Genomic DNA, 25,785 nt, shown 5'->3' on the forward strand with positions numbered 1-25,785 from the left:
AAATGGAACATTTCCACAGTGTTCCTTCATACAAAGATTATTCTAATCTAAACTGTCAATGCAGGTCAGCATTCACTACGTTGTACACATTACAGACTCATCACAACTTTTAAAAAAAACACCACACACCCTAATGTAAGTATTCTAGCCAGATTTTAAATTATGGTTTGAACATATTGGAAACCTGAATAGTATTGCATGGAAATGGTTGCAGAATAGTAAACTAAGGCACAGAAGAACAGGGAACATGAAATTGTTGTTTTAGCAGTGCATGTTTACTAATTAACCTCTAACATAGTTCTAATTAAAATAATAGACTCTTTGCAGTAAAAACAATTACAACCAAATACGATGGACGATGACTTCTTTGAGCATCTGACTATTCCACGGATTTAAGATACTTCTCATTTTATAATGAAGGTTGAAAGAGCACACAGTATGACTAGCATCAGTGGAATCATGTACCAACCTAAATAGGTGTTCTTGCCGACAGTAATTACTTCACGTGGCTAGAAGAAATCTTTCCAATGTTTTCCTGAGAAGTAATATTAATACTCTCAGGCTAGTTCTGAAATTTAAAGAAATCAGACCACACATTAAAAAGTTGATTATAAATCAGAGTTATCTCATTTGAAAGGGTATTCAGGGCTATCCATGTGGTGGTGGTGGTTTTAATTCTGGCATACAGCCCTATTCAGTATAACACACGCTAGGAGGGAGAAATTAATCTTCATTAAAAATCCTCAACATATTCTTAGTCATAAAAACATGAGTTGGGCTCATCAAGTCCCTCCTCCTGCTTGATGCAGCAGTTACTTGTTCTTGAAGTCCTTCATTAATGAAGATGGTCGGAAGCCAAGCAACTCTAGAAGTTAACTTATCTTGGAACAAAACACCACACAACTATTTTATGTAAAGCATATACTTTATGCCTGAGTAGAGCAAATCATTCAAGACATATTTAAGCTTTTAGCATCTACAGTACTATTAATTCTAGGCAAGTGAACTTTGCAGCTAATCTTTCAACACAAAGCTTTCGGTGCACAATCAGCTTTTTGCTTGTCCTCCTGGGATTAGTGGAGATGTTGCTGAGATAATCTATGTGCCATTTCAGTCAAAATGCAGGCGGAGGATGTCTCTTTAAAAAGACCCACACTTTAATGTAGAGACTGTTTGAAGACAATAGCTATTCTAAAGAGAGGTTATTCTTTAAAAAGATGTTGTTTTACTATTATTAAGCCTAAAGGATAATGCAAGAGCTTCATTGGGAATTTGTTCCAGTTCCCAAAGTGGTCTGCATTTCACTCCTGGTAACTTAATTATATAAAAACACAAAGGAATTAGCATCACTGGAACTTTTCATACTACCTTGACAGATACCACTTTACCAAATCTAAACAGCTTCTAGATATCTTTGAGAGAAATTTGTTTGCCAGTCTTCATGCAAGGATAACAAAAGAAAATGGGAGTTAATGATAGTGAGCTATGAATATGTAACTGAACCATAAGCCAAAGAGAAGTGTCCTGTAGAAAAATGGTTTTTGTCTCTGGCTGTTGCTTCCTTATCTGCAATATTGATATCCTTTTTTCTTATTTCAAGTAAATTATTATAGCCTCTGCACTTTATTATGTTCTCCACTCACAATCTCTGCTGTGAACGATTGACAGATACTACAACAGTCTTTTATCTATCAGCCATCTTGAGGATTTCAACAATTAGAATAAATTTATCAGGACTGTGACCATTACTACTGTTAAATTTTTAGGTTTGAGAATTAACCAAACCAAACAACAATCTCATATAGCTATCTGAATCATATTACAGCCCAGCTGCCTGATACATAAGGCAGGTTTGTATCCAGTACAGGTTGTGTATAGGTGCAGTATGGTTCACAGGTATTGAACACACTGAATAGCTGGAGACAACCATAAAACCTAGATGCAGAAATGTCTGAAGATGTCACATTTTCTTCAGGACTATTACCAAAGAAGCAAATCCCACTAAAATTTAAGTGAACATGGGCCAACTGTGGTATGGGTTTATGAAGTTTACACCAGTCTATGAATGTATAAAAAACCGTACTTAATTCAAATGCAAATTGGAATACACATTACAGCTACAGATAAAACCAATCTTACTTTAAGGTAAGGTAATGCATTTGGAGAACAGAAAAATATTGCTCTGGTACCCTGCATGTGATATTTGTTTAAAAAGATGGGACAAATTTGTCTCTCAGTGATTGGCTCTTTTCCTACTAAATATTAATAGTGTCACAAATGGGACAACAAATGGATGTGATTAAATGCAGAAAACAGGATTGAATCCAACACTGTTGGTGGGTGAGTAAAAAAGACTTCCCTCTCCTCCCTCTACAGATCCTTGCGCTCCCAGAGGGTCCCCCAACCCTACAGAGAAGGTTCTGGGTGGTGTATGGGTATCTGTAGGGGGGAGGAGGGGAAGCCCGCTCATGCAATACAGGTTTCCACCCAGAGTTTAAATAGCAGTTGACTTAATTGATTGATCAACATCTGACAAAGTTCATAACAACGTCTTTGGCTGGTTAACTAGGAATTTTCTCTTCTTTTGTTTAGCGTAATCCATTAAGCTTGAATTGACTGCCCATAAAATGTGCCTCAAGTACATTTAAAATTGTTGTGAGATCTGACAAAAGACCAGGTGTGTGACTTACAAATAACATAAGCTTGGAGGGATAAACCCAGAAGCAGAATTGCATATATCTTAACCAATAATACACATCTTCCACATTTATTTTCCAGTAATCAGATGCTGTTAATATCTCATACCATTTTACTTTACCAAATTTCTGAACCACCAATTCTGATTATGTAAATCACTCAGGGGTAGTGAACCACTGTCACATTTAACATTAATTTTTGGCATTGCAACTTTGCCCTGACCTCTGGTTATAATGTTGAGACTCGGAGACTTCACTTGCTTAAAATGCAGATTGTCCTTGAAGGAATTCACTAAAATTAAAAGCAACCTACTCTGAAAAAAAGAACTAAAGAGTCTCGTGGCCCCTTAAAGATTTTATGGCATAAACGTTTGTGTCCACTTCATCAGATGCATTTTTTGAGATGAAGTAAACTGTAATCCATGAAACATTATGCCATAATAAATTGCTTAGTCTTTAAGATGTCATAAGATTCTTGAGGTTTTGCTGCAAGACACTAACACAGCCACCCTTCTGGTAATTATTAGTCTAGAAGGAAATGTAAACTTTCAGGAGATATTTCTACCTCCACAGACTAACGCTAAATTGTAAAGATTGATTCAGTCAATTTGGCATGATGGATGAGGAAAGAGAACCAAGTGTGTTATACCTATAGCCCAAAGTCCAGAATCTTCATAGGCCCAGCTCAACACCCACTCATAAGAAGTGTGTGTTTATTGCCACAGACTGCAAGCAAATTGAAGGAGGGCTCCTGCAAGGACAAAAGACTTCCCAATCAACATAATCTGGTACTCAATACATTGAAATTACCCATAGAGAAGATAGATATTAAAGTCTTGTGCTTTTTTATGATGTATTCACTTGTGACTAATAAAATGCATAGTTTATCTTCAAAGTGGTTTGCAGCAAATCATCTGCTAAGTGAGATTGTCCGCATGAGCAGTGGTTTTTGAGTTTTATTACAATAGTGCTATAAAATCCATCTGTTACAGTGCGTAACTTCATTGAACAAAACAAATGTGCAGACTTATCAAAAGTGATGTAACAAGCACCACATTCCAGCTGAAACAACTTGATAAAACAATCATAGCCCTTAAAATGCTTATGTTTTGATTCAGGGTTTTTTTATACAAGATTTAGTGTTCAATAAAAATTCTTTACTTTTTCCGGACCTCTGCATTTAGTCATCTTTTGTATTTCAAGGAGATCATTAAAAACACAGCATATGTACTCTGGGAATATGTAATTCTCTATTAGCTGACCAATTTTGGTAGCACAGTGCATAGAGGTATACTGGCATTTGAGTCAGACATTAGATTAGCTCGTAATTTGTTGGCTACCCCAACAACTGGGGGTAGTCTGGAACCTATGCCTGGGAAAGAGCTTGTATAATGAGCAATCCGTTTGCCTGACGTTTTATCCATGCTGGGTGGCTTAGGTGCTCGTTTACAAATCCAAGGATGTTTTAAAGCTTGGCTAGGAGTCATCCGTGTGGAAGGATCCCAATTAAGACATTCTTTTAAGAATTCTATAAACACGGGGTCATCACAGCCTTTTAATGCTGTGACCCAGTCTTTGTTGCCTGGAGCACCACGCATTTTACCCCTGCGTGATCTGCTGCCATTAAGAGTCATTTTCCCATCTGCCTGTGTTGTTACAGTGCAATAGCGAGGATGGCCTTTTGAATTGATGAAGTTTTTGGCTCGCTTGGATTGGTCCAGCAGCTTCTGTGGGGGCATTCCAAGGAGCTCCATCATACAAGCTAACTGGTCACCTTCATCCTCTCCAGGAAAGAGAGGGTAACCAGTCAACAGTTCCACAAGAATACAGCCAAAACTCCACATGTCTATGGGCATCCCATAACGGCTTCCCAGAATGACTTCTGGGGCTCGGTAGAACCGAGACTGTATGTAAGTGTAGACCCTTTGATGCTCAAAACAGCTGGATCCAAAATCAATCACTTTGATTCCACTCCGCCCTTGTTGCTTTAGAAGAATATTTTCAGGTTTCAAGTCACAATGTATTATTTTGTTTTTATAAAGGGCCTCCAAACACTGCAATATAGAGTGGGCAAATTTTCGTACAAGTTGAACACTGAAGCCTTGAAACTTGTTTCTTTTGATCAGCTCATACAGATTCATGCTCAAGAGTTCAAAAGTCATACATATGTGATTCCTAAAGGTAAAACTCTCTAGCATGTGAATAACATTCATGCTACCAGTTTTATCCTGCTTTTTGAGATGTTCCAAGATCCGTATTTCTTCTGCGGCTTGCCGGTGAAACCTCTTTTCATTACGTACCATCTTTAAGGCCAAATGCTGATGGTGTTTGTGGTCATAAACCTTAGCTACTTGGCCAAAACTGCCTTTCCCAATTATTTTAAGTACTTCATATCGGTAGGCAAGATGGTCATGAGGCACGTGAATGTAGCTGCCCTGTTCATCATCATATCCACCATTGTTTGAGCCACCAATGACTCCTTGTCTTTTCTTTGCATTCGGACCCACAAAATAAATTTCAGAGAAGTTCAATATTTCTTGCTGCTCATAGGCCGACAACTGATGTTTGTATTGCTTCAATGCTTGTTCTGGAGATTGACTTCCGGTTTTCTGCACTTTTGTCAAGCTGCCACTATTTTTGGTGGTACTTATGATATCAATGCTTTTATCTTTTGCTGGAGTTGGAAAAGACCTTTCAGAGCTATTTATTCCTGAAGACTGGAGAGTACTACTCCTTCTGTTGCCAGAGTCTTCAAATAACTGCTCAACTTTGACTTGGCTCCCTGTCAAAGGATGATCCTTCATGGCGATGGTGTTAGTAATTACCTATTAGGATGAAACAAAGCAAATCTTTAGTTTCAGTTCTCATTTTAACAGCTGGGAAACCATGAGATAAACTTTCAGATGGAGTATGTACAAATGAATTAATTCTAATCTACTCCAAAGGCAACCAAACTTACACTAGCATGCACAAGAGCAGCTATGCATTATCTACTCTTCACCTCACCATATGGGCAGGTGCTGAAGGTTTAGCATGAAACCAGGGGTTGCCAACATGTTGCTCAGGTGCATACATGCTCCCACAGAGCTTTCCCTGGTGCCTGCAGGGTTCCCATTCCCACCTGAAATTAGGATTGAGAGCAGCATTCTGTTGTAACCGACAAAGCAAGTTGCAGTGTATGCTTGGTAGTGCTATGTGTGTGGTGCCCACAACAGTTTCTTCAGTTTGCAAAAGTGCTCATGGACACAAAAAGGTTGGCAACCCCTGGCTTAAGCAACACAATAGCCAACGTATGCGTATTTGCTAGCTTGGAACCACAGGGAGCAAACCACCAGGATGAAAAAATACAAAACACCATAAATAGGCACACAGAGGAAATGCACAAGCAGAAGCAGATTACGATAGAAGCCTTTCCAAAGGGCAAATGGAATGGTGACCAGGGCAGTGAGTGAATTACCATTTTGTTACCAAGGACTCCATGCTACTCTCATATGTGCATCCACAGTTCTCATTCACTTTATTGGGAGCTGTACATCAAAGCGAAATTGAACATATGTTGTATCTGTCCTAGAATACAACCTTGACTCTGATTTGAGACCTGCAGAAAGGACATTTGCTTTCCTGTGCTAAAAGATACTATAACTGTTCCCCAGCAAAAAGAGCAGACTTAAATTGATGAAAACACATAAATGAAGAGTACTTCATTTCTACTAGATTTCTGTGTAACATATGGAAATTGGACATAAAATTCTATCCCAGGAGAGGCAACATATATATAGTTGTTTGGTTCTGCACTGCAAGAAAGTTACAACTTGCTGTACAATATTGTACAACAATTGTGGAGAGTGCAGACATCTGTTTTCTAGTCTAGTCTATAATCTCAAAATAAAGACAACCATCCTTGAAACTGAAAATAGCACTTCCATTTCAGTAAAAATATACACATCTGAAGATAACTGATGAGTGATGCTATCCACTTCCTTTATAGCTAGCTACTGTCTATCCTCCCAACATAGCAGCAAACTAACTCATGGAAAATGATTTGCAAATGCCAACACACAGTTTATGACATTGGCTTGGAAAATGCAAAGTTTTAGTAGATCAAGATCTCTGTTCTTCCCAATTATTGCTTAACTGCTATATCTGTCTGGAAAATGTAGACAGTATATTTTGAGACACACACCTTTCCAGGAACTCATAGAAAATATGATCCAGAGAATTAGCATTTTAGTAACACATTCTTCGCTGGACTTATGGCTGAACTGCAGAGAAAGAATGACAGACACTGTAAAATTCTGAATAAGGAGGCCACTTGCAGCAAATAATTCAAAATGGCACCAATTCTCTGTAACTTAAGTCAGAAATCTAGGTTATGGTAAAAGCTCCATTTTTAGAAACGTCTGCTCCCCAATCCCAACATTCGTCTGAGATATTCCAGACAGATTCTTCTCTTTTGCAGTCAGATTATGAAGAAAAAATTAGAAAGGCTAACTGGACTGAACCTGAGTGCACTGCAATTTTGTCCTGCATAGAAAGTTTAGCTGCAACCTGAACTGGAAAAAATGTTCAACTGTTTAAATAAAAGGTCAAAACGTAAAGAATTTAAGCATTGCATTCTACTATCAGTTAAAAGAGAACAAATTTAAACAAAATACTTGGCAACTGACTGACAAGCAAGAAAAGGAGAATCTCTGAAGCTGCATGCCATTTGAGGCAGCAGGGTACCACAGACTGAACTATCCCAGTAGACAGAAAATGAGATTCTTGTACCCAGAACCTAATCCATCTGTCCCAGGGGTGACGGGAATTCTGCATATAAGATATGGCACATGGAATCTGGCATAGAACAAAAATTCAACTTGTTTTTTGTAAATGCTAGTTTCTAGCTTTCATGCTTTAAAACATAAAGCCTGCCAAGTCTGAAATGAGCAATGTCTCAAAAAGCCAAACACGATTTGGGAAGAGGAATTATATAGATTGATAACCGCTCATCAATAAATAGAGGAATCTGAATAGAGGAATCTGTACATGGCACAGAAATGCCATCTTTGCCTACAAAACACATCCTCAGTCCCTGACTTCCTTTCCATGTTCAATATCCAAAGTTTTGTAAACATCAGAATACGGTGAGCAAGTTAGTTGTAAAATTTTTGCAACACACATTGTGCACAATTTTCCAAAGCCTGTAAATGGACATACATATTTTCAGGTCAACAATTAGTTCCTACATCCTTCTTCCTCTTGGCTATCTATATTGCTCAGGAAAGGCTCCCCTCTTTCAAAAGAAAGCAAACTCCCACCCACCCTTTGCTTCTATGACATAGCTGCTGCTTCTCCATTGTCTTCTCTGAAAGAGATGAGTTATGTGATTAAGCCTCATACCTCCTAGGGCAGTATTTTGTTTCATAACATGTTGTCTGTTTTGACAGTGATCTTGCAAGGAAATAAAATGAGGTCATGCTGACAAGAAAAAAAGTTGGAAACCTATTTTTGTTTTGACTGTTTTTCAAGAACTTAGGACTAATTATTAGTCTTTTTGATGAACATAGTGACAACACACATGGCTTGCAGCAAACCCCCACAGGAAGACATTAGCTTGGGATTCTACCTCTCATTTCTCTCCCCTGCTCTGTAGGCCATTTGCCTCTGTTTCCCAACATCAAGCAACAAGTTAACACATTAGAATTTGAACCGCTATGCCAATCTCTGCCCAATTACCAATTACCATTACTCAACAATTTCCCGCAGGTGGGGGAAAAAAGAGAAAGGAAATAAAGAGCTTCAACTTCTATAAAATATTAATGCACCCATTACTTACCACAGTCCTCTCCTGAACAAGCTACAATAAAAACAACACAGGCTTTCTGCCACAAAGCCCAAAAAGTATCCAAAGAGTGGAGGGCCCCCTCAAAACACATGTTTTAAGGCTATAATTAGCAGCCAGACCTGCCATCTGCTTAACTGCTCAACCTAGACTACAATTATTATGCAAAGTGACCAGGAGATATATTACAAAATGTAAAACACAGAGGTCTGTGTCAGGTTTAAAAAGAAATTAAATGTTCTAATATGAGAAGCCTGAAAACAGACACACATATCACACTGCATACTCTAAATAAGTGGTTCTCAAGCTTTTTGGTAATGGCAACCCACAAGTCCACATTTACTTGGTATGGTGACACACTGATAAAAGTGCCAACAAAACAAAAAGGTGTAAAGGGTATTCGGCTTATCAGTTTAGGACCACAAGGAATAAAGGAATAATTATTTTTGATTTACTTATAAAACCTGCAGCCCACCTGAAGGTTATGATCCACAGGTTGGGAAATGCTGCTCTAAATGATAAGGTTAGGCATTTTCCCAAGCAAAATCTATGTTGTCAATTGAGCTGTCTTTGTTCCCTGGAATGATCAGAGCTGAATAATAAGGAGGTGGTAGTGTAAGAAGCTACACACCCCAAATTCAACCTCTTGTCATTCTGCACTATTTTGTATGAATTTTAACTCTATGTTTTAGGGCATTATACATAATAACCATCACCCTGAACTGGCCCTAGAGAGGAATGGGAAGCCAGTACAATTTTAATAACACCAGTATAAAATGGTAAGCATTTTTTTCTTGGTCACAGCATTTTGTGTCAGCTGTAGTTTCTGAACAGAAACCCATAACGAAGTTGGAGTTACTGAATCAAAATTTATTTATGTAACAAACTTTTGTCCCACTTTTCCATGATACTATATTCAAAACAACTAACAATTATATTTATATCCCACCCTATCTGTGGATTCAGGGCAGCTTGTAGAAATTTCATCAGTATTAATTTCTTTCCCCAAAAGACCTATATTCTAACTGTTTGTAGAGCTTGAGGCCAGAAAGCAGGGGAAAGGAAAAATGAACTTCTATCTGCGTATACTGCTTAGAGATTTTTCCAATGAAGTGGCCTATACTTTTTTTCTAAATAAATATATTTACTGCTTAAATTAGATTGTTATTGTTACTTCAGTTTATTCCCAAATCAAACCCTCACAAAACAAACTTTGTTCTACTTCATTTCAGCAATATCCTATCACTGAAACCACAAATACAAAGTTAAAAGTAACAAACAAAAACAATTTTAGAACTTTGTCTTATACCACAAAAAGTATATTTGCTTCTCAAAATAGTCTGGAATGGCAAAGGCAATTGTGACCATGTTCACATGTTACAGAAAATCATAGTTAATAGTTTACCATAAATGCAGAGATCACTCCTGCTTCACTGCTCCCCTAGCATGAGCTGCAGCAAGAAGCCGCAATTCCCAGCTTAGGCTGCAATCCAATACATGCTTACCTAAAGGAAGTTACTTCACAGTAGACATGTATTTTTGCACTGTTAGCGTTGCATCTGAACCGGGGATCGTCGTTTGGTTTGCTCAAACAAATCACCATCAGCTTTGCTTCACATTATGGTTTGGAGGAAAACATCACGCAATCCCTGGTTTGGATGTAAATGCCAAGCCGGGGATCATGTTTCGTTGCTCATGTCAGGTGGTGGTGGCTCTCCAGGGTTTTAGACAGGGGATATTTCCAGCCCTACCTGAAGATGCTGGGGATTGAACTTGGGATCTTCAGCATGCAGATGCTGTACTACCAAGCTATGGTACTTTCCCTAAGCATTGCTGACCACTAGCCATGCTGGCTGGGGTTGATGAGAAGTTGTAGTCCAAACCATTTGTAGGGTTACCAAGCTGGTGAACGATGGTTTATTTCCTTTCATCCCAGAAGGAATGGTCTCCAAGGTACTAGTAACTTTCAGAATTACCACCCAATTGTATTCCATAAAATTCAAATCTTTACTGTTACAATCTATGACCAGCATAAAATAGGCATAAAACTCTCAGAAGAGATTATCCTAATATATAGAAGAATAAAATGCAATAAAATGGGGTAAGATAAAATTGTTAAAACATGATATAAGATTGTTAACACATAAGACTATAAAGTTCCAAGAGGGGGGAAAAGAAGGTTACAAGATGGCTAGGGTCAGTTCCTGGCAAGTCTAACTCACTGCAGTGCAAAATTTGGCAACACTAAAAGTAATAAATTTATTTTGGTCAGAAAGAAGTAAAGAAACATAGAATGCCTCTGATTGTCCTGGGGATTTCAGTAGGAGAGGTTCAATTAGAGTTCTACGTAAATCACAACAGAATGAACAGTACAAGAGAACCTGGGTTACCATTTCCACCTCTCCAGAGTCACAAGGGCATTCCATATAATTAATTTAATCAAGAGTTACCATAAAATAGATTTGAATATTTAGGGCCAAGGACTTTTCTTCCCTGGTAACCTCAAAGTAGCTGTGCCTAAAGTCCATTAAAACATTTCCCCTTAAATTCTACTCTACCTTCAAAATATTAAAACAATTCTGCAAAATCACTGTACTTCTTAATCACCAAAATATTTTATCAACACTTACATGCAGTCAACTGCCTTCACACTGATTCAACCTGGAAAACACTATTTAAATGTGTCATTTAGTGGCTTGAAGCCAGGGCACATTGACAGAAAAATCCTACTGTTACAGATATACATGTGGCCACTTATACTGGCAGTAGCACAGTGGTAAATTCAGAAGTGCAGGTCCCTTCATGTCAGTCACAGTCATACTTCCCCCCCTTTTTTGCTGCTAGGTTGAAAATGAGATCCTTGTTAATGCCTTCTCCCACAACAGATATCCCTAGGAGTCATTAAGCATTAAAGGGGTGAGGAATAATTGTTGAGAAGAGTCTTCTCAGTGGCTGCCTCACTTCCTTTCACTCTGATTGGCTTCAATCAGCAGGAAATGACAAGGAAACATGTTTTATGCTGATTGTCTTATAGGATGCTGGAGACATAGGGACCCCTGCTGGGACTCTTCTCCGAAAAAAGTAAATGATCTAAGACCTCCCCCCCCGAGATCCTGGACGACTATACCCCTGTATACTGGTAACCTAATTGGGACTGATACTCAAAACAAAGGTTAAGAAACATACACAGCACAACAAACAATAGGAAACGTGGTGTATTCAACTAAATCCTACTCAAAAGTAGACCCACTGAAATTAATGAACCTAAGTTAGCCAGGTCTATTAACTTCAACAGGTCTACCCTGAGTGGGACTAGCTTTGAATACCACTCACAGTAACCCTGCTAGCACCACACCAATAACAGAACAGCATGCCAATGATACCCCATGCCCCACCTGCAGCCATGTATAGAGTGAACCAATCCACTCATACTAACACTCACTGATGTTATCCAACCCCTACCCTGAAGACAGGAACACCACAGTATCCTCCATGGAATGAGCCACGGCAGTGCAGGCAACAGGAGTTCATCAACTGAAAGCTTACAGAAATCCCTACGCACAGGGGTTCAAATCAGGTGGTCTAGATCTTTATCTCCCCTATTCCTCGCAGGCCAAATTTGATAATGCCATCAAGTGATGCTACACATTGAACTCTTCACAATCATCAGGATTTCAAAACACTGTGCTGGGTTTGCACAGCACCTTGCTTGGTGCTTTGGACCGCTAATAATCAGCTGTGCTTCAAAGCACTGAGCAGGGCTCTTTGCTAGCCCCTTCAAGGATTGGCTGGCTGTGGCTTGTGCTCACTGCCAGTCAGCAGATTTGCAGTGACAGCAAGCCTCCCCTACCAATGCACTATCAGGAGCGTACTTTAAGTTGACTGTGCACTGGCAGCTGTGTTTCCACTTGCCCCTCTCCTGATGTCACATGTGATTTCAGGTATGGAGCTGGAGAGCGCAGTTTGCAATTCATGCTGAGACAAATTAGGCCCACAAGCCCCAAGTTCTGCACCTGCCTTATACCAGTCACACACAGACTAGAAATCATAGCTGGTCCACAATGTAGCCACAAGGCTGCTAGTTTTAGGGAAGATGTCACTGGCCTCTTGTGTTAGCTTCATTTCCAGGTGCAAATCACAGTGCTAGTTATTATCTTTAAAGTCCTAAACAATTTAGAGCCAATACACCTTAAAACCCACCTCCCCCATATGGTCCTGCCCAACTCCTTCATGCCTTTTCTATAGCAATGTCTGATCATGCGCCAAGAGATTCCTTTTTACTCTTAATCTTTTTTTGCTGCCAGATGAAGACTTTTTTTAGCATTTGACTTGCTTTCTGTTTGGTCTCTCTTCTGTTTCTTAGAGGTTTTGCTCTGCCACTGGTTAGTTCATTTCACTGAATGGTTGATTTTTGTGTTTTTTAAAAATATCGCAAGCCTCTTTGAGCACTCCTCCTGGAGTGGAAAGACTGGATAAAATGTCCAGCATTAAAATTACCCTTCTGACTACATAACCTGACATACCCAGACCTGCTTAGTTCCAGCTAGGTAGTGGACTCATGGACTTATGTGCTTTTAGATGGTACCTTGGGGCCAATTTTAGCGCTGCAAGTGTTAAGTTGGAAATGTAGATTGTGATGGTTATTGTTATTTAACTCTTGTAAATTGTGTTTTGTAAGTCGTATTGCTTTATTGTATTGCTTTATTGTTTCATTGATGTATTCTTATATTGTATTTTGATATTTGTGTCTTCTGTAAGCCACCTTGAGGGCCTTGGGCCGAAAGGTGGGGTATAAATAAATAATAATAATAATAATAATAATAATAACACAAAAGGGAACAGGAAGTACAGCAGGCCAAACTCACCTTGCTTGGCTTACCTGCAACAGTCACATCAGAAGCAAAAGTGAAGGGAGCAGGTACAACTAAAATGTACATAGCACAGAGCAGCTGACAACTCAGCCATAGGAGTAGATATATTGACCCTGTTTACACTAAATCATATTAAACAAGCCAGATTCATAACACATGGCTTTAAGTTGGCTTGTTTATAAACCAACCATAGTTTGTTTTAAAACAGGATCCCTGGTTTGTACATAACACCAAGCCAAGATTCTTTAAACTGAAAAAGAAATTTGGCAGCAGGAGCAGAGGGGGAGTGCTTTCCTTAGGCTGCAGGTTTGTCCTCATAGTGCTAAACATGATTTAGTTCAACAAGAGAATGTGGCCAAATACAAGGGCAAAGGGAGTTAGAAAAGGAGAAAGAATCATAATGAACATGCTTTACATAAGAAAATTCTAGGTTCAAAACCCAGGATTTCTCTATAGGTCTAGGAAAGGCCTTTCTGAAACCTTGGAGAATCACTTCTAGTCAGTTTAGACAATATTGACCTAGATGATCTGACTGAGTACAAGGCAGTTTCCTATGAGCCTTAACCCAGCAGAATAACACACAGCTCACAGGCAGGAAGTTCCAGAGTAAAGCTTTTCAAGTGATCTTCCACTGGAAAACAGTGCAGTGTCAGAGGGAGTGTTGCATGAACCAACTGCCCAGCTCTCGCATGACAAGGGTTGCCTTTTGCATCATCTGCCCCATCTAGTCACACATCCCCCCTGCTTGTTTGCCCGAGCCTACTCATTATCTCCTCCACTTCCGAACTGACTGCCTCATTCAGCTTGGTCGCAGCGACCAGGCTGCTTGTGAGCACAGAGGAGCCTGCCCCTTTACCCTCGCTGGAGATCAAATAGTCAGATGGTGGTGGAGTTGCACATCCTGAGCCCTGAAAAAAAAGAAGTCCCCAAGGAGCCCTCATATTTAAAGTCCCATCCTGAGGCTAGTTGAAAAAAGAAAAAACTCAGGTGTGTGGAAGCGATTCCAATCTGCTCACTTCCAGTAACGAACAAACAAAACAACTGTGACAAAAGTTCAGGTGTTTTACTAAGCAGCATCAAAGTCACAAGGAAAGGGTTGCCAACCTTTCTGCAACAACAGGACTTTTAAGACAACAGTATAGGAGCTGTCATTTATCTTGTTGTTCCATTCACATGCTGGGTATGGCTTCACCAAAATATGCAACTGTACAACATGCAACTTGCAGAGGTACAGGTGTCCTTCCAAAAGTGAAGGTTGGCAAGCTCACAGAGAAACAGTGGGAATCATACAGGTTATTGTGGCTGGTCAAGTTGAAGGCTTCCCTTGGTCTGGGTAAGGACAATCCTTACCACAGCATCTGTTTGAGGTCTGTCTACAGAGAGCCAAGAGGGACACAAGGACAGTAATGAGCGATGGTCAGCAGCTGCAATGCATAGTTCCTGAACCATAATACATAGTTGGTGTTTGTGAGTGAATGAGAGAGGGTATTGCCACCTAAGTGCTCCTCCAATGCCCTTTCCCCAGGCTCACTCTAGGTCCATAGGGGAATGGACTGTAGTCACCAAGGCAGTACTTACCTATCTCCTGTAGAGGGCTATAGTGGAAGTGTGTGCACAGCAAATGTTTTGGTCTGCTCCATGTTCTCAACTGCAAAAGGGTTCGAGTGTCTGGCTAGCAACAGTTTAAAATAGAATGCTTGTCATTCATCAACAGAGAGCTTACCTTCATTGGGGGAGTGTGGTTCATGGCCACTAGCCTCCCCTTCCCTTTCTGCACAGTACATACTTACCCTCATCTCTCCTGTGCAGACAACACTGCTACTCGCTGTGGAGGGAGGAAGAATGGTTAGCCAATACACAGTAGACAATACTGATGTGTGAGGAAAGATGACATATGCAGCAGTTCTAATAGGAGGCACGGTATCCCTCCTGTGCTTCTGTGTGGTGTGCTTGCATCTCTAACCTGCGGTAGTAGACTCAATGCTCGTGTTAGTGTTTGGAGTCCTGAGACAGAGTATCTGCAGGGGTTCCAAGAAGATATGTACTAGCAATCTGCTCTTCCTATAGGTGTTCTGAGATGAGGCTGTTTGCATAAAGTGCCCTTTCTCCATAGCTCCCAGAGCTAAACTTCTTCCTTGAATGTTCTAAGTATGCCTAATAAAGCCACAGAACTCCATGTTGTGTGCCCTGTCATAGGTCCCTGTCAGGGTTATATATAATGGTGTGATGCAATTGTGTTATCTGAATCCTATGCCTGTGGAGTTGTGGCTAGAGCAAGAGATGGAGGGCAAAAAATGTGTTTTAACTCTCCAATGAGCTGAATGGAAGTGTTTTGAGTTGCATCACTTCTTTTGTCAGTGTAATTGGCTTAGGGTCCAGGAACAGGGTCTGAGAGAGTCTATCATCATCATCATCTATTACCCAACCTTCATCCAAAGGTCCCAGGGCAAGTTACAACAATTTTAGGATTCAGACTGAGCCTGCTCCTTTCCCAACATACCATAACTTACATCATCTGTTTTTGGCCCCTGCACTAGCAGGATGTCACACAACCTCAGAGATACACTGGTAAATCTGTGACATTACGCCACCACAACCCTGATGTTACTACAACATTGCCAGCATAGGGAATTTATGCCAAATCTGAAGGTGCTCCAGCTGGCATAATTGTGCTCAGACTGCTGGATGTCACAAGCCTCTTTCCTATAGAGGAAGTTTGGCTCGGCTTAACAAGAAGCAGAGAACTCCCTTTCTCCCCTCTGCAACGATCCATCAACACATTTCACACCTGGTTAGAATTCCAAATCTTGTTGTTAAGCTTTGGTAACCTGACTGAATTGAGATGGCTGGGATGTGAAGGGTCCTCTCTCAAGTAAAAAGACCAGCTGGATAGTTATCAGATTACTTTTGGCAGACTGACCCACATTACAGTTTTAACTTCAAGTTCCATTTCCAATCAGATGACTTCAGAGTAACTTGTCACCCTGCTTCCAACACTTCCTCTTACAAAAGCTGGACCACATAGTTTACTTAGTCCATAGACTAGCTGTTAGCAGCCAAGAGAACTGATTGACAACACATGTGGTGTGTTGTTCAGCTCAGCTGTTTGAATGCTCCCCACTTGGACTTGGAAGATTGTTCCCTTAATACTGCACTATTCACTTCTGAGTAACCATACTTAGGACTGGACTGTAAATCCAATGGGACTCACTCCTTAGGGCATTGAGACTGCAGCATTAGAAGCCAAGGCCGCTCCCAGACAGGAGTGTATTGGAGAATCAGTGCTGCTCATGCACACAAGATTTTCCAGTCATCAGTATCAACATGCCAGCCCACATTACATTACATTTAATCTGGATTTTCCCTTACAGTAGAAAATTCAGTAAGCAAAATTAACCTGTAATACATTAGCAGTCACCACTGGTGGGGAAACTGGTTGCATTTTGTTGGTGGTCAGTTTGGTGTGGGTGAGACACATTTCAGTGGGTGGTCTTTATTGTCACACCCCTTCTTCTGTTTGTTCCTCAACTAAGCATATTGTAGCCATTTTTGTTTCAGGCAACCCCCAATACCAAGCAAAAGACATCTATGGTTCCGAGGAGTTATTTTCTCAAAATCTCTGTGCAGTAACTATGGGGGATTACCTCTGCTACTGTAATTGCAGTACATATGTCAGGCAGGCTTTTAAATTATTATTTAAAAAAATTAACACTGAGGTCTTGAGTAACACCTATACCACTTTTGCACAAGACTTATACAAAGTCAGGTAAATATTACTCTTGTGCAAGATCTCAGTATTTATGGTTTTTTAAAAAAAGTAATGGAAATGGATTATTGTCTCCAAAAAATAACATAACCCTCTATTTTGTCCATTGTGATACATGAGAATGAAGGCTGATAACATTTGTTCTTATGCTGTTGTGTACTTCCTAAGAATTTTCTTTAAAACTTACATGCGTGCATGATACAGAAATGCCAGAATGGAAAAAGGTAGTGGAGGGTGGAGGAAGTATGACTGAGGGGAGGGACAAAAAACCCCTCTCAAAACAAAACCACAAATCAGATACATTCTGTCAAGCACTCCACTCACTGATGATACAACTAACACTTAAACAATTTCCAGAGTCCTTACTTTAAGTTGTGCTAATAAAGCTAATGCCTTTACATAGGGTTGTATTCAAGTAACGTTTGCTCAGAGAAGACCCATTGAAATTAATGGACCTAAGTTAGTCATGGCCATCAATTTTAATGGTTCTGCTCTGAGTAAAAGTTAGTTGAGTACACCCATATATTCCAATTATACTTTAAAAACCCCACTACATATGGCACATTACAAAGATTTCAGATGCATGTCAGCCCCATTACAAAATAATTCAGAGGATGTTTATCTAGAAACAAGTCCTACTGATTTCAAAGGGGCTTACCTCTACATACTTGAGCACAGGATTGCAGTCTCAGGAGCACTACGGACCTCATCAGAACCCCATCACAAACTAGACAGCCCTGACACAGAGGTTTTATAGGTAAACATGACATAAATTATCTGAATATGCACATGTGTCTGTGCTGGAATTGCTTTTTAATACGTTCTTAAACCTTCTTTTTAAAAATGTTTTTAATCTTAGAAGACACTTTGAAAGCTTTTTTTAAGGAACGTTTTTAAAGATGTTTTGTTTTAATGTGTTTTCATTTTTAAAGATGTTTTAAAGTTTTTGGTGCTTTTGTTTGCCACCCTGGGCTCCTGCTAGGAGGAAGGCGGGATATAAATCAAAGAAAAAATAAATAAATGTGTACACATAGCATGCACATTTGATTATTAAAAAATAGGGCAAAATTCAGTGTTGATCTAGGAAAACCTAACAATATTCCCTTATATGGATATTCATAACTGATCTGAATATATCTGTGTGCACACACACACACACACAATAAGAAAGGTGGGGTGATTAACAGTTCTAGTGACTTCAGCTGACAAACACCAGTTATAACAGTCATGATCTAACCCAATTATTTGCTTTCAGATCTCTGTGTCACATTCTAATTCATTTCTCCCACAAGTTTCTAATAAGCAATCATGGCATGACAGGATGATAGAACTGTACATGCTAGTTTCTTCCTGCAGTGATCAGACTATGTAGACAATCTTTTGTTTCACTTAGAATGGAATTTCCCGGGTGCTGGAAAGTATTTACACATCATCTTACAGTTAAGATCGTTGCCACAGCTGGGTATAATTGCTGCCACCCAACTGAGCCACTTCAGCTGCTCCCAAAAATATACAACTCTGAATAAAACACCTATCTTTTCTACAAAAATAGAATTCACGTGACAAATACTTGTGTTCCCAAAACAAATAGGGTTCTTTATTTATTGTGTTCACATAAAGAAATTGCTTATTTAAAATAAAACAATACTTGTAGATCATAAACATAAAGATACTAGTTCAGCCCTGTTTTGGGGGGCATACCAGTTAAAAAAATGTCTAGAGATACACACTATGGCCATACTACCCTGAACACACCCGATCTTGTCTGATCTCAAAAGCTAAGCAGGGTCAGGCCTAATTAGTACTTGGATGAGAGATCACCTGGGAATACAGGATGCTGTAGGCTCAGAGGAAGGCAACGGTAAACCACCTCTGAATACCTCTTACCATGAAAACCCTATAAATATATCCAAAAGATTCATAGGGTCGCCAGAAGTCATAATCGACTTGAAGGCATATAACAACATAACAAGAGATACACAGGCACAGCCCTAGTACTCCTGTGAAAACACCAAGCACAAACCCAGCAGACACAGCCATCCAGATAACACAGCAGACTACTGCAGCTGTAATGTGATCTCTCTCACTTCTGACCAACAAAGAGAGCATAAAGATAATGATCAGTCCTACAGAGCAATACTAAGTCATGGAAGGTGGTATAATTTCTGCTGTCTTAAGTTAAACTGGTATAAAGTATGCCAGATCCAAATCCTGTTCAGGAGCACAGCTACTGCTGAGCCGGCCCAAGCCTGGAAGAGGGAAAACAAGCCCACAAAAGAGAGTTTGCAGGTGTAAGTTCAGCCGGGGTTCCAGGTCACGTCACTGAGCTGAATGGAGTTAGGATCCAGTGTAAGTCCTCCCATGCCACTCCCCCAGGATGCCCATTTTTAGGGGCTTATGCTCAGCTGGCTGAGCCCCAGCAGAGTCGGGATCAGCAAGCTAAACCAGTATATCTCCTGCTAGGCCGGGATGAGTGTGTTACACCAACGTAATCTGGCTGAGGTATGAACCAGCTAGCTGGGGCCAGAGATCCACTATATCCTAACTTGGTCATCCTCGCAGATCTTGGGTTTGGATTGGGCCCCTTGTCTCCACTGCTTACTTTTTCACTCATGGAACGTACATTCATTACCACTGATTGTTTACTCCTGTCTTTTTCTAGAGAAAATTGATTTATTCAACAGCTGCAAGAAGTCACAGAAAAGCTACTCATTCCATATTTACTCTGGTACAAGCTGGAAGAAAATGAATTCAATCACAATATTGATTTCTAAATTTATATATTGATGTTTCCTCTAGGGAATACACATGTATGTCCAGAACAGATTAGAATAATTAGACGAGAGCTTATTAATACATTTTTCATGTGCCATTGGTGTTGTCTAATTGAGCTGGTTGATCTGACCAGGGAGGAACCAGAGAACTGCTAAAATGCTAGGTTTACAAGTCTTCCTGCACTGGGGCACGTAGGCGTGTGGTGCCTTTTCAATTCGACTCTCATTTCAGGAGATGCTAAGGCTGCTCTATCTTCCCTCACCTGCGCATGCCTGTTGCTGTCACCAGGCCATCTCCCACATTATGAGCACCTCTCAAGGCTTCATGACAACAGGGGAGGAGAAAGAGAAGTAAAAAGGCAAGCAGAGGAGCGGGTGGAAGACCACCCCCAGAAAACTGAGTTGCAAGGATGTGCTTGTTAGGATAGGAATGAGTTATTGACTAATAAAACACACATACATTAGTATCATGAGTTTCATCAAGTTATTCAGTTATTCAGTAACATTTTTGATTATGTTGAACAGTACATCCTATGGTCTGGAAAAAGTCAGCAAGAACAAAATACTTTATTATCATCTTCCTCATTGATACAGCTGTATTAATGTTTTGTATCACTGGAAACAGAATCCAAGGTTCTTGAAATTACTTACATTAGGTCTCCCCAGTGAAGGAAGTCCAGAAGGAGCACATTCTTCATTTGCAGGATCTGAATATCTAATCTGATCTATTCTCATGTAGGAATCATACAAGCCATCTCCAAACCTGGCTGGAAATAACAAGATGGTCAGTCGGAACTAACACCAATCCATACAAATATTACTTTCAATTTAGTTTTCAGTAAGCCATTTGATTTGCACATAATAAAAAAAACACCAGCAACCATATCACAGCTAAAGTATTGATTACCAATTTCTTAAGCTAAAGCAAAGATGGGGAACCTGCGGCCCTCCAAATGTCATTGGACTCCAACTCTCATCAGCCCCAGACAGCATGGCCAATTGTTGGGGATGATGGGAGAGGTTCCCCATCACTGGGCTAAATGTTTACCTAGCTTTAAGATTTGTTACTGGAGTGAGCTCTGAAACAGAGCTCATTCATCATAGGTGAAATGTCAAGATAGTCTTAAAATCTTTCACCTAACAATGTGCTTTAAAGAAAAAGTTCTGCAAAGAGGGCATAATTTACATAAACCAATAAATACTAGATAAGAATCCTTCTAAAGTAAGCGGAACTGTAAATGTGTTGAATGACACTTATGAATCTGTCAACTGACTGAGGCAGATAGAATTCTAATTCCAGAAATATAGATTACTACACAATCACTTAATATTGGAACCTAAACTCATAAGACTATAAATATTTATATATAAATGAGGGGGAAAACCCCTCCAAGATTACTTACACTAAGGCTCTAATCTTATGTATACTTACCTGAAAGTAAACTGAAACCAATGGTGCTTCCTTCAAAGTACACATGCATAGAAACAAGCTGTAAATATTATCTTAGGGAACAATCCAATTTGCATTTACACTGGGCTGAGTGGAGTTGGATGTGGTGGATCTCCAGCTGAGCTGGCTGGGTCCTGGCTCAGTTGGGCTATGCCAGCATAAGTTCCTCAGCCTCACTGAGCCAGGACCCAGCCAGCTCAGCCAAGACAGGCACAAGTGGAGATGGTGTAAGCCGGCGTTTTGTTGTTGTTATGTGCCTGTGTAAGGCCCCAAAAAGGGTGTGTCAGGGTGTGTCGGGGAGGGGGTGAGATGAGGGGGCTTAGACCACATCCAAATTGCGTTCATAGCACTCCTGCAGGTCCCAATCCAGGCAAAAGTTATGCCAGAAAAACAGTTGGTCTAAGAAAATAATTGCAATAGAAGTCATTAGAGAGGACTTACTCCCCGGTAAAGGTATTTGGGAGAGCAGGCTTTTACTTTCTGGTCCCTGCATGCTCCTCCTGGCTGAGCTGGCGTTCAGCCAACCCAGAGGCTCCTGAACAGCAACTGGATGCAGCAGAACTTTAAGCCAGCTTCTCCTGCTCCAGTACAACTTATGCTGGCTTCCCTTAGTTGGACTCCAATAAGAGCAAACATTATAGGCCAACCAGTCATCCTTGGCCTATTCAGATTATTATATTTTCACTTGAACACTGCATTTATTGTTGTTTTATACAAAAATGTCTCAGATTCCAGAATCTGATAGTGACATAGGCATTCTATAAAGGCACACTGTAACAGAAAAATCAAGTGTGGTGGAAAAGAAAGGAAAAGATCCCCTTCCCACTTTCTTAATACTAGAGAAATTGTCTTCTTTTTAAACCTGGACTGCAAAACAAACAGATAAAACAATACATGGAAATTACTGCTGCTCTGAACAAATGGATGCTCCTTGTCCTTGGGTAATTGAAAACACAGTTAAAAAGAAGCCAACTAAGTTGCCAACGGAAAAATGTCAAAAATGTTTCTTCCTTATGAGAATTTGGCAGTGTCATGAAGGAATCTGGCCAGCTTCAAGTCTCTTAAAGTCAGAGAGTCCTTTGGATAAGCATGTACATGCAAAGTGTTTTGAAAGAGACTATATCAGCCCCAAAGTGATTACCCTTCCTTTGCCCTTAAACTCGCCAAGACATAAGAAAGCAACTGTTACAAAACCCGAGAGGAGAGAAAAAACAATGGAAATCAACGTCGTTTCCTTTTGTGAGGCACAAGGCAGTCAGTCCCTCAACCCTCCTGATCAGGCCAACTTGTCCGTTAACATCGGACGCCGGCTGCTTTGTCCTAACTGGCGTTTTAAATCTCTCATGTGATGAGAGTTTTCCATTGGTCTCCTGGAGAACCCGTCCTGACACGTTTCCTGTGTCTGCAATGCATTTCTGTCGCTCGATTCCAGCTAAAACTGCACCTCACCCAAGGCTGCAATCGTGTGCTTGGGAATCAATCCCTCAATGAACACAGCGGGGCTAAATCCTGAAAAAACATGCACAGGGTCGGGCCTGTAACATTTCTCCGAATGATGCCTTGTTCTCCTCTCCCTGCGATCTTCCCGCGAAAGCCCTTGCCAGTCCTTAATTTCAAAACAAGCTTGCCGCAACCTCATTTCTGATCCGTCTCAGGCTGAACCTCTCTGTAGTGCTGGATCTCCCCACCCCGTACTTAAAACACTCTCCGCCGCATTATACTGCAGATCACTTAAAACGGATTAGTTACCCTTTACCTTCTCACGATCAGGCTAACAAAAGGAGAAGGGTGAAAAAGAATAACAAAGAAGTGGATTCCCAATACACGCAAGACAACGAATCGCTTGGGAGACTGCACTCAGCAGCTTATCGCTTTTCCTCACAACAAACAAACAACCCTCTCTCCAAGTGTTGATGATCTGCTAGCGTCGAAATCCCCGTTACACAAAGCGGGGATGGAGGAGGCAGACGCAGTGTGGTCTCTCTTTGAGGACACAGGGACAGGAGGACATGTATATGTGCCTGAATAGAAGAGATCAATACTTCGTCTCAATTCTTACCCTCTTCCACGGGAAGCCAGGATCTCCCCCCTCCCCAAGTCTTTGAAGAGCCAAAGGGCCTCTCGCCAGTAGACTGTAGACCTCGAGGAATGGAGGGATCCATTCCAAAAGGGGGGGGAGAAGAGGTAATAAGAGCCAAAGTGTAGCCAGAAGACGCCCCCATCATAAATTCCTCCTCCGTATGCCCAGGCCGGGCGGTTATTACCTGCAGTGAGGGGACCCTCCGGCTTTCTGCTCAGCAGCATCATGGCGACGGCGGTAGCGGGGTGAAAGCCCGCGGGCCATACGCCCCATCACCCTGTCCAGGCCTGCACAGCACTCTGGTCGATCCCCCCCCCTTCAGCTCTTGCTGGCTGGCTGGCCCGCTTGCCTCTTTCTCCTCTGAGGCTGTAGCACGGCGGGCGGGGCCGCGGCAGTGCTCAGGGCGCGGTTGCTAAGGGAACGTCTACTTGGCCCTCTATGCGCTTGCGCGGTGAGGGGGGGCGAGAGAAAGGAAGAAGGAGGGCGCTGAGGGAAAAAGTGGTTGAGTGGAGAGCAAGGAGGGAGGGGTTAAAGGGGAAAAGTGTCGGCAGGCGCTTCAGTAAATGTAATTCATTTGAGACAGAAGTCAAGTCCAGAGCGCGTGTTTGAGTGGCAGGCTCACCAACCTCAAAGTGTCTTGTATGTACACAGCGAAGCCACTTCGGACTCAGGAAGACTTCCAATAAAAACACAAAGAGCCTTGTGGCACGTTTATTATGGCATAAGTTGGTGGACTTTCACTCTCACCAGTGCTTACGATACCATAGGTTTTCACAACATTTATTATGGTTTAAGCTTTAATCAGACACAAGGTTAGCCGACCTAAACAAAGCAGACAGATCTTTATAGTCCAGGAGGAGCACAGGCACAAAAAGTGTGTCCTGTGGCAGAATTAGTGAAAATAATGTGTGGTTGGTTTTATTTTATCAGAAACTACCTGTAGGTACATAATTTCCATGGTGTAACTTGACAGTGTCTGGCATATAGTTTTGATTACATCATCAAGATGGCCACTATCAAAATTCACAAAATCATTATAGTGAAGTGGATGGATTTTAATTTATAAGGTCTCAATTTAAAGGTAAATCAGAGAGCTACAAAAGAATAATTTCCATTATGTAACTGGTGTGTGATGCATATTGATAATGTTATCAAGATGGCTGCCATCAAAGTTCAAAAAATCAATATCTCCATAACTAGTGGATGAATTTTAATTTTTAGGGTCTCACTTTAAAGATAATTCAGACAGTTACAAAATAGTAAGTGTAACCCAAAATTCAATAATTTTCACTGTACTTTTGTTGTTATATCCACGGTGCTTGGCTTGTAAGCATATACTGTACAGTAGGGGCCCACTTTACAGCGTTCCGCTAATACAGCAGTTGTGAATTGTAGAAAGGCCCTGCTTTACAGCGCTTGTTCCACTTTTACGGTGGTTTTTTGCCGCCGGGCGCCATTTTGGTCAATGTAAGTCAATGGGATCTGCTTTACAGTGGTTTTCGCTTTACAGCGGGGGTCTGGAACGTAACCCGCTGTATGAGCGGGGCCCTACTGTAGTGTCATATTGACCACTGTTAACCACTATAGAGAAATGCAATCTCTCTGAACAAATAAGGGAATTTGATGAGATCCAAGGACAATCAAACCCAACATTTAAAATGATGTGAGAGTACATGGCAACGGTGGAGTGTTTGTTGCAAGTAATTACGTCTATTAGGAATTGTGACTGGAATGTGCATATTTCATCTCTAGAAGCAATCACTGGATATTTCTTTGCATTAGATCGACACAATTACTCTGGGATTATGGTGTACTATCTTGCTGACGTATGTGCTTTGAAAGAATTTGATCCTGAAATATGGAAGGAGTTTGAAGAAGGTAACTGAGTTGTTAGGAAAAACTGTGGTTCCATTCTGTGCCCTTGGAGCTAATGAAGCACTTGAGCACCACAGCAGAGCTTTGGAGGTTGCAGAAGGCTTGGCAGATATTACACAGCATCCCAATACTTGTCCAAATATCTGAAGAGACGTCAGGCATGGCAGGGATACCATTAGAGCCAGCAACATTGCACAAGCTTCATCAGAACTCAAAAGAAGCAATTACTAAACAAAATATGGCAATAAATAAACTGTGTATTGAACGGAAACTAATTGGAAATCCATTTTCATATGACGGACCTGAACTCATTAATATTGCAACCAAGGTAGTTTTCAATGAAAAAATGGCAAAGGATGTTAGGTGACTGCGTGCTCTCAGTACCAGATTGTATGTAGATTTCAAAACTCAGAGACTTGTGCTGTGAATTTATAGGATTCAATCAAGAA

The 25,785-nt window shown here is 40.7% G+C and overlaps 1 protein-coding gene and 1 pseudogene across 7 annotated transcripts; one reads left to right on the forward strand and one right to left on the reverse strand.

Annotated features, from left to right (window-relative positions):
• Positions 1-135: 135 nt before the first annotated feature.
• Positions 136-23,933, reverse strand: DYRK3 (dual specificity tyrosine phosphorylation regulated kinase 3). Of its 7 annotated transcripts, XM_061632101.1 has the most exons (4): positions 20,583-20,644; positions 15,182-15,216; positions 6,880-6,958; positions 136-5,521 (listed from the first exon to the last, which is right to left on the reverse strand). In XM_061632101.1, exon 4 carries the CDS (start codon positions 5,498-5,500, stop codon positions 3,950-3,952), a length of 1,551 nt encoding a protein of 516 aa, XP_061488085.1. In that variant the 5' UTR covers positions 5,501-5,521; positions 6,880-6,958; positions 15,182-15,216; positions 20,583-20,644; the 3' UTR covers positions 136-3,949. The 7 variants fall into 7 exon arrangements, with proteins under 7 accessions (XP_061488085.1, XP_061488080.1, XP_061488078.1 ...); XM_061632096.1 differs by lacking the exons at positions 6,880-6,958; positions 15,182-15,216 and adding an exon at positions 23,646-23,933 and having other exon boundaries at positions 20,583-20,694; XM_061632094.1 differs by lacking the exons at positions 6,880-6,958; positions 15,182-15,216 and adding an exon at positions 23,441-23,558 and having other exon boundaries at positions 20,583-20,698.
• Positions 18,885-19,003, forward strand: LOC133388126 (5S ribosomal RNA; annotated as a pseudogene).
• Positions 23,934-25,785: the final 1,852 nt, after the last annotated feature.

Source organism: Rhineura floridana, chromosome 6, assembly GCF_030035675.1.
Source record: "Rhineura floridana isolate rRhiFlo1 chromosome 6, rRhiFlo1.hap2, whole genome shotgun sequence".
NCBI classification, from domain to species: Eukaryota; Metazoa; Chordata; class Lepidosauria; order Squamata; family Rhineuridae; genus Rhineura; species Rhineura floridana.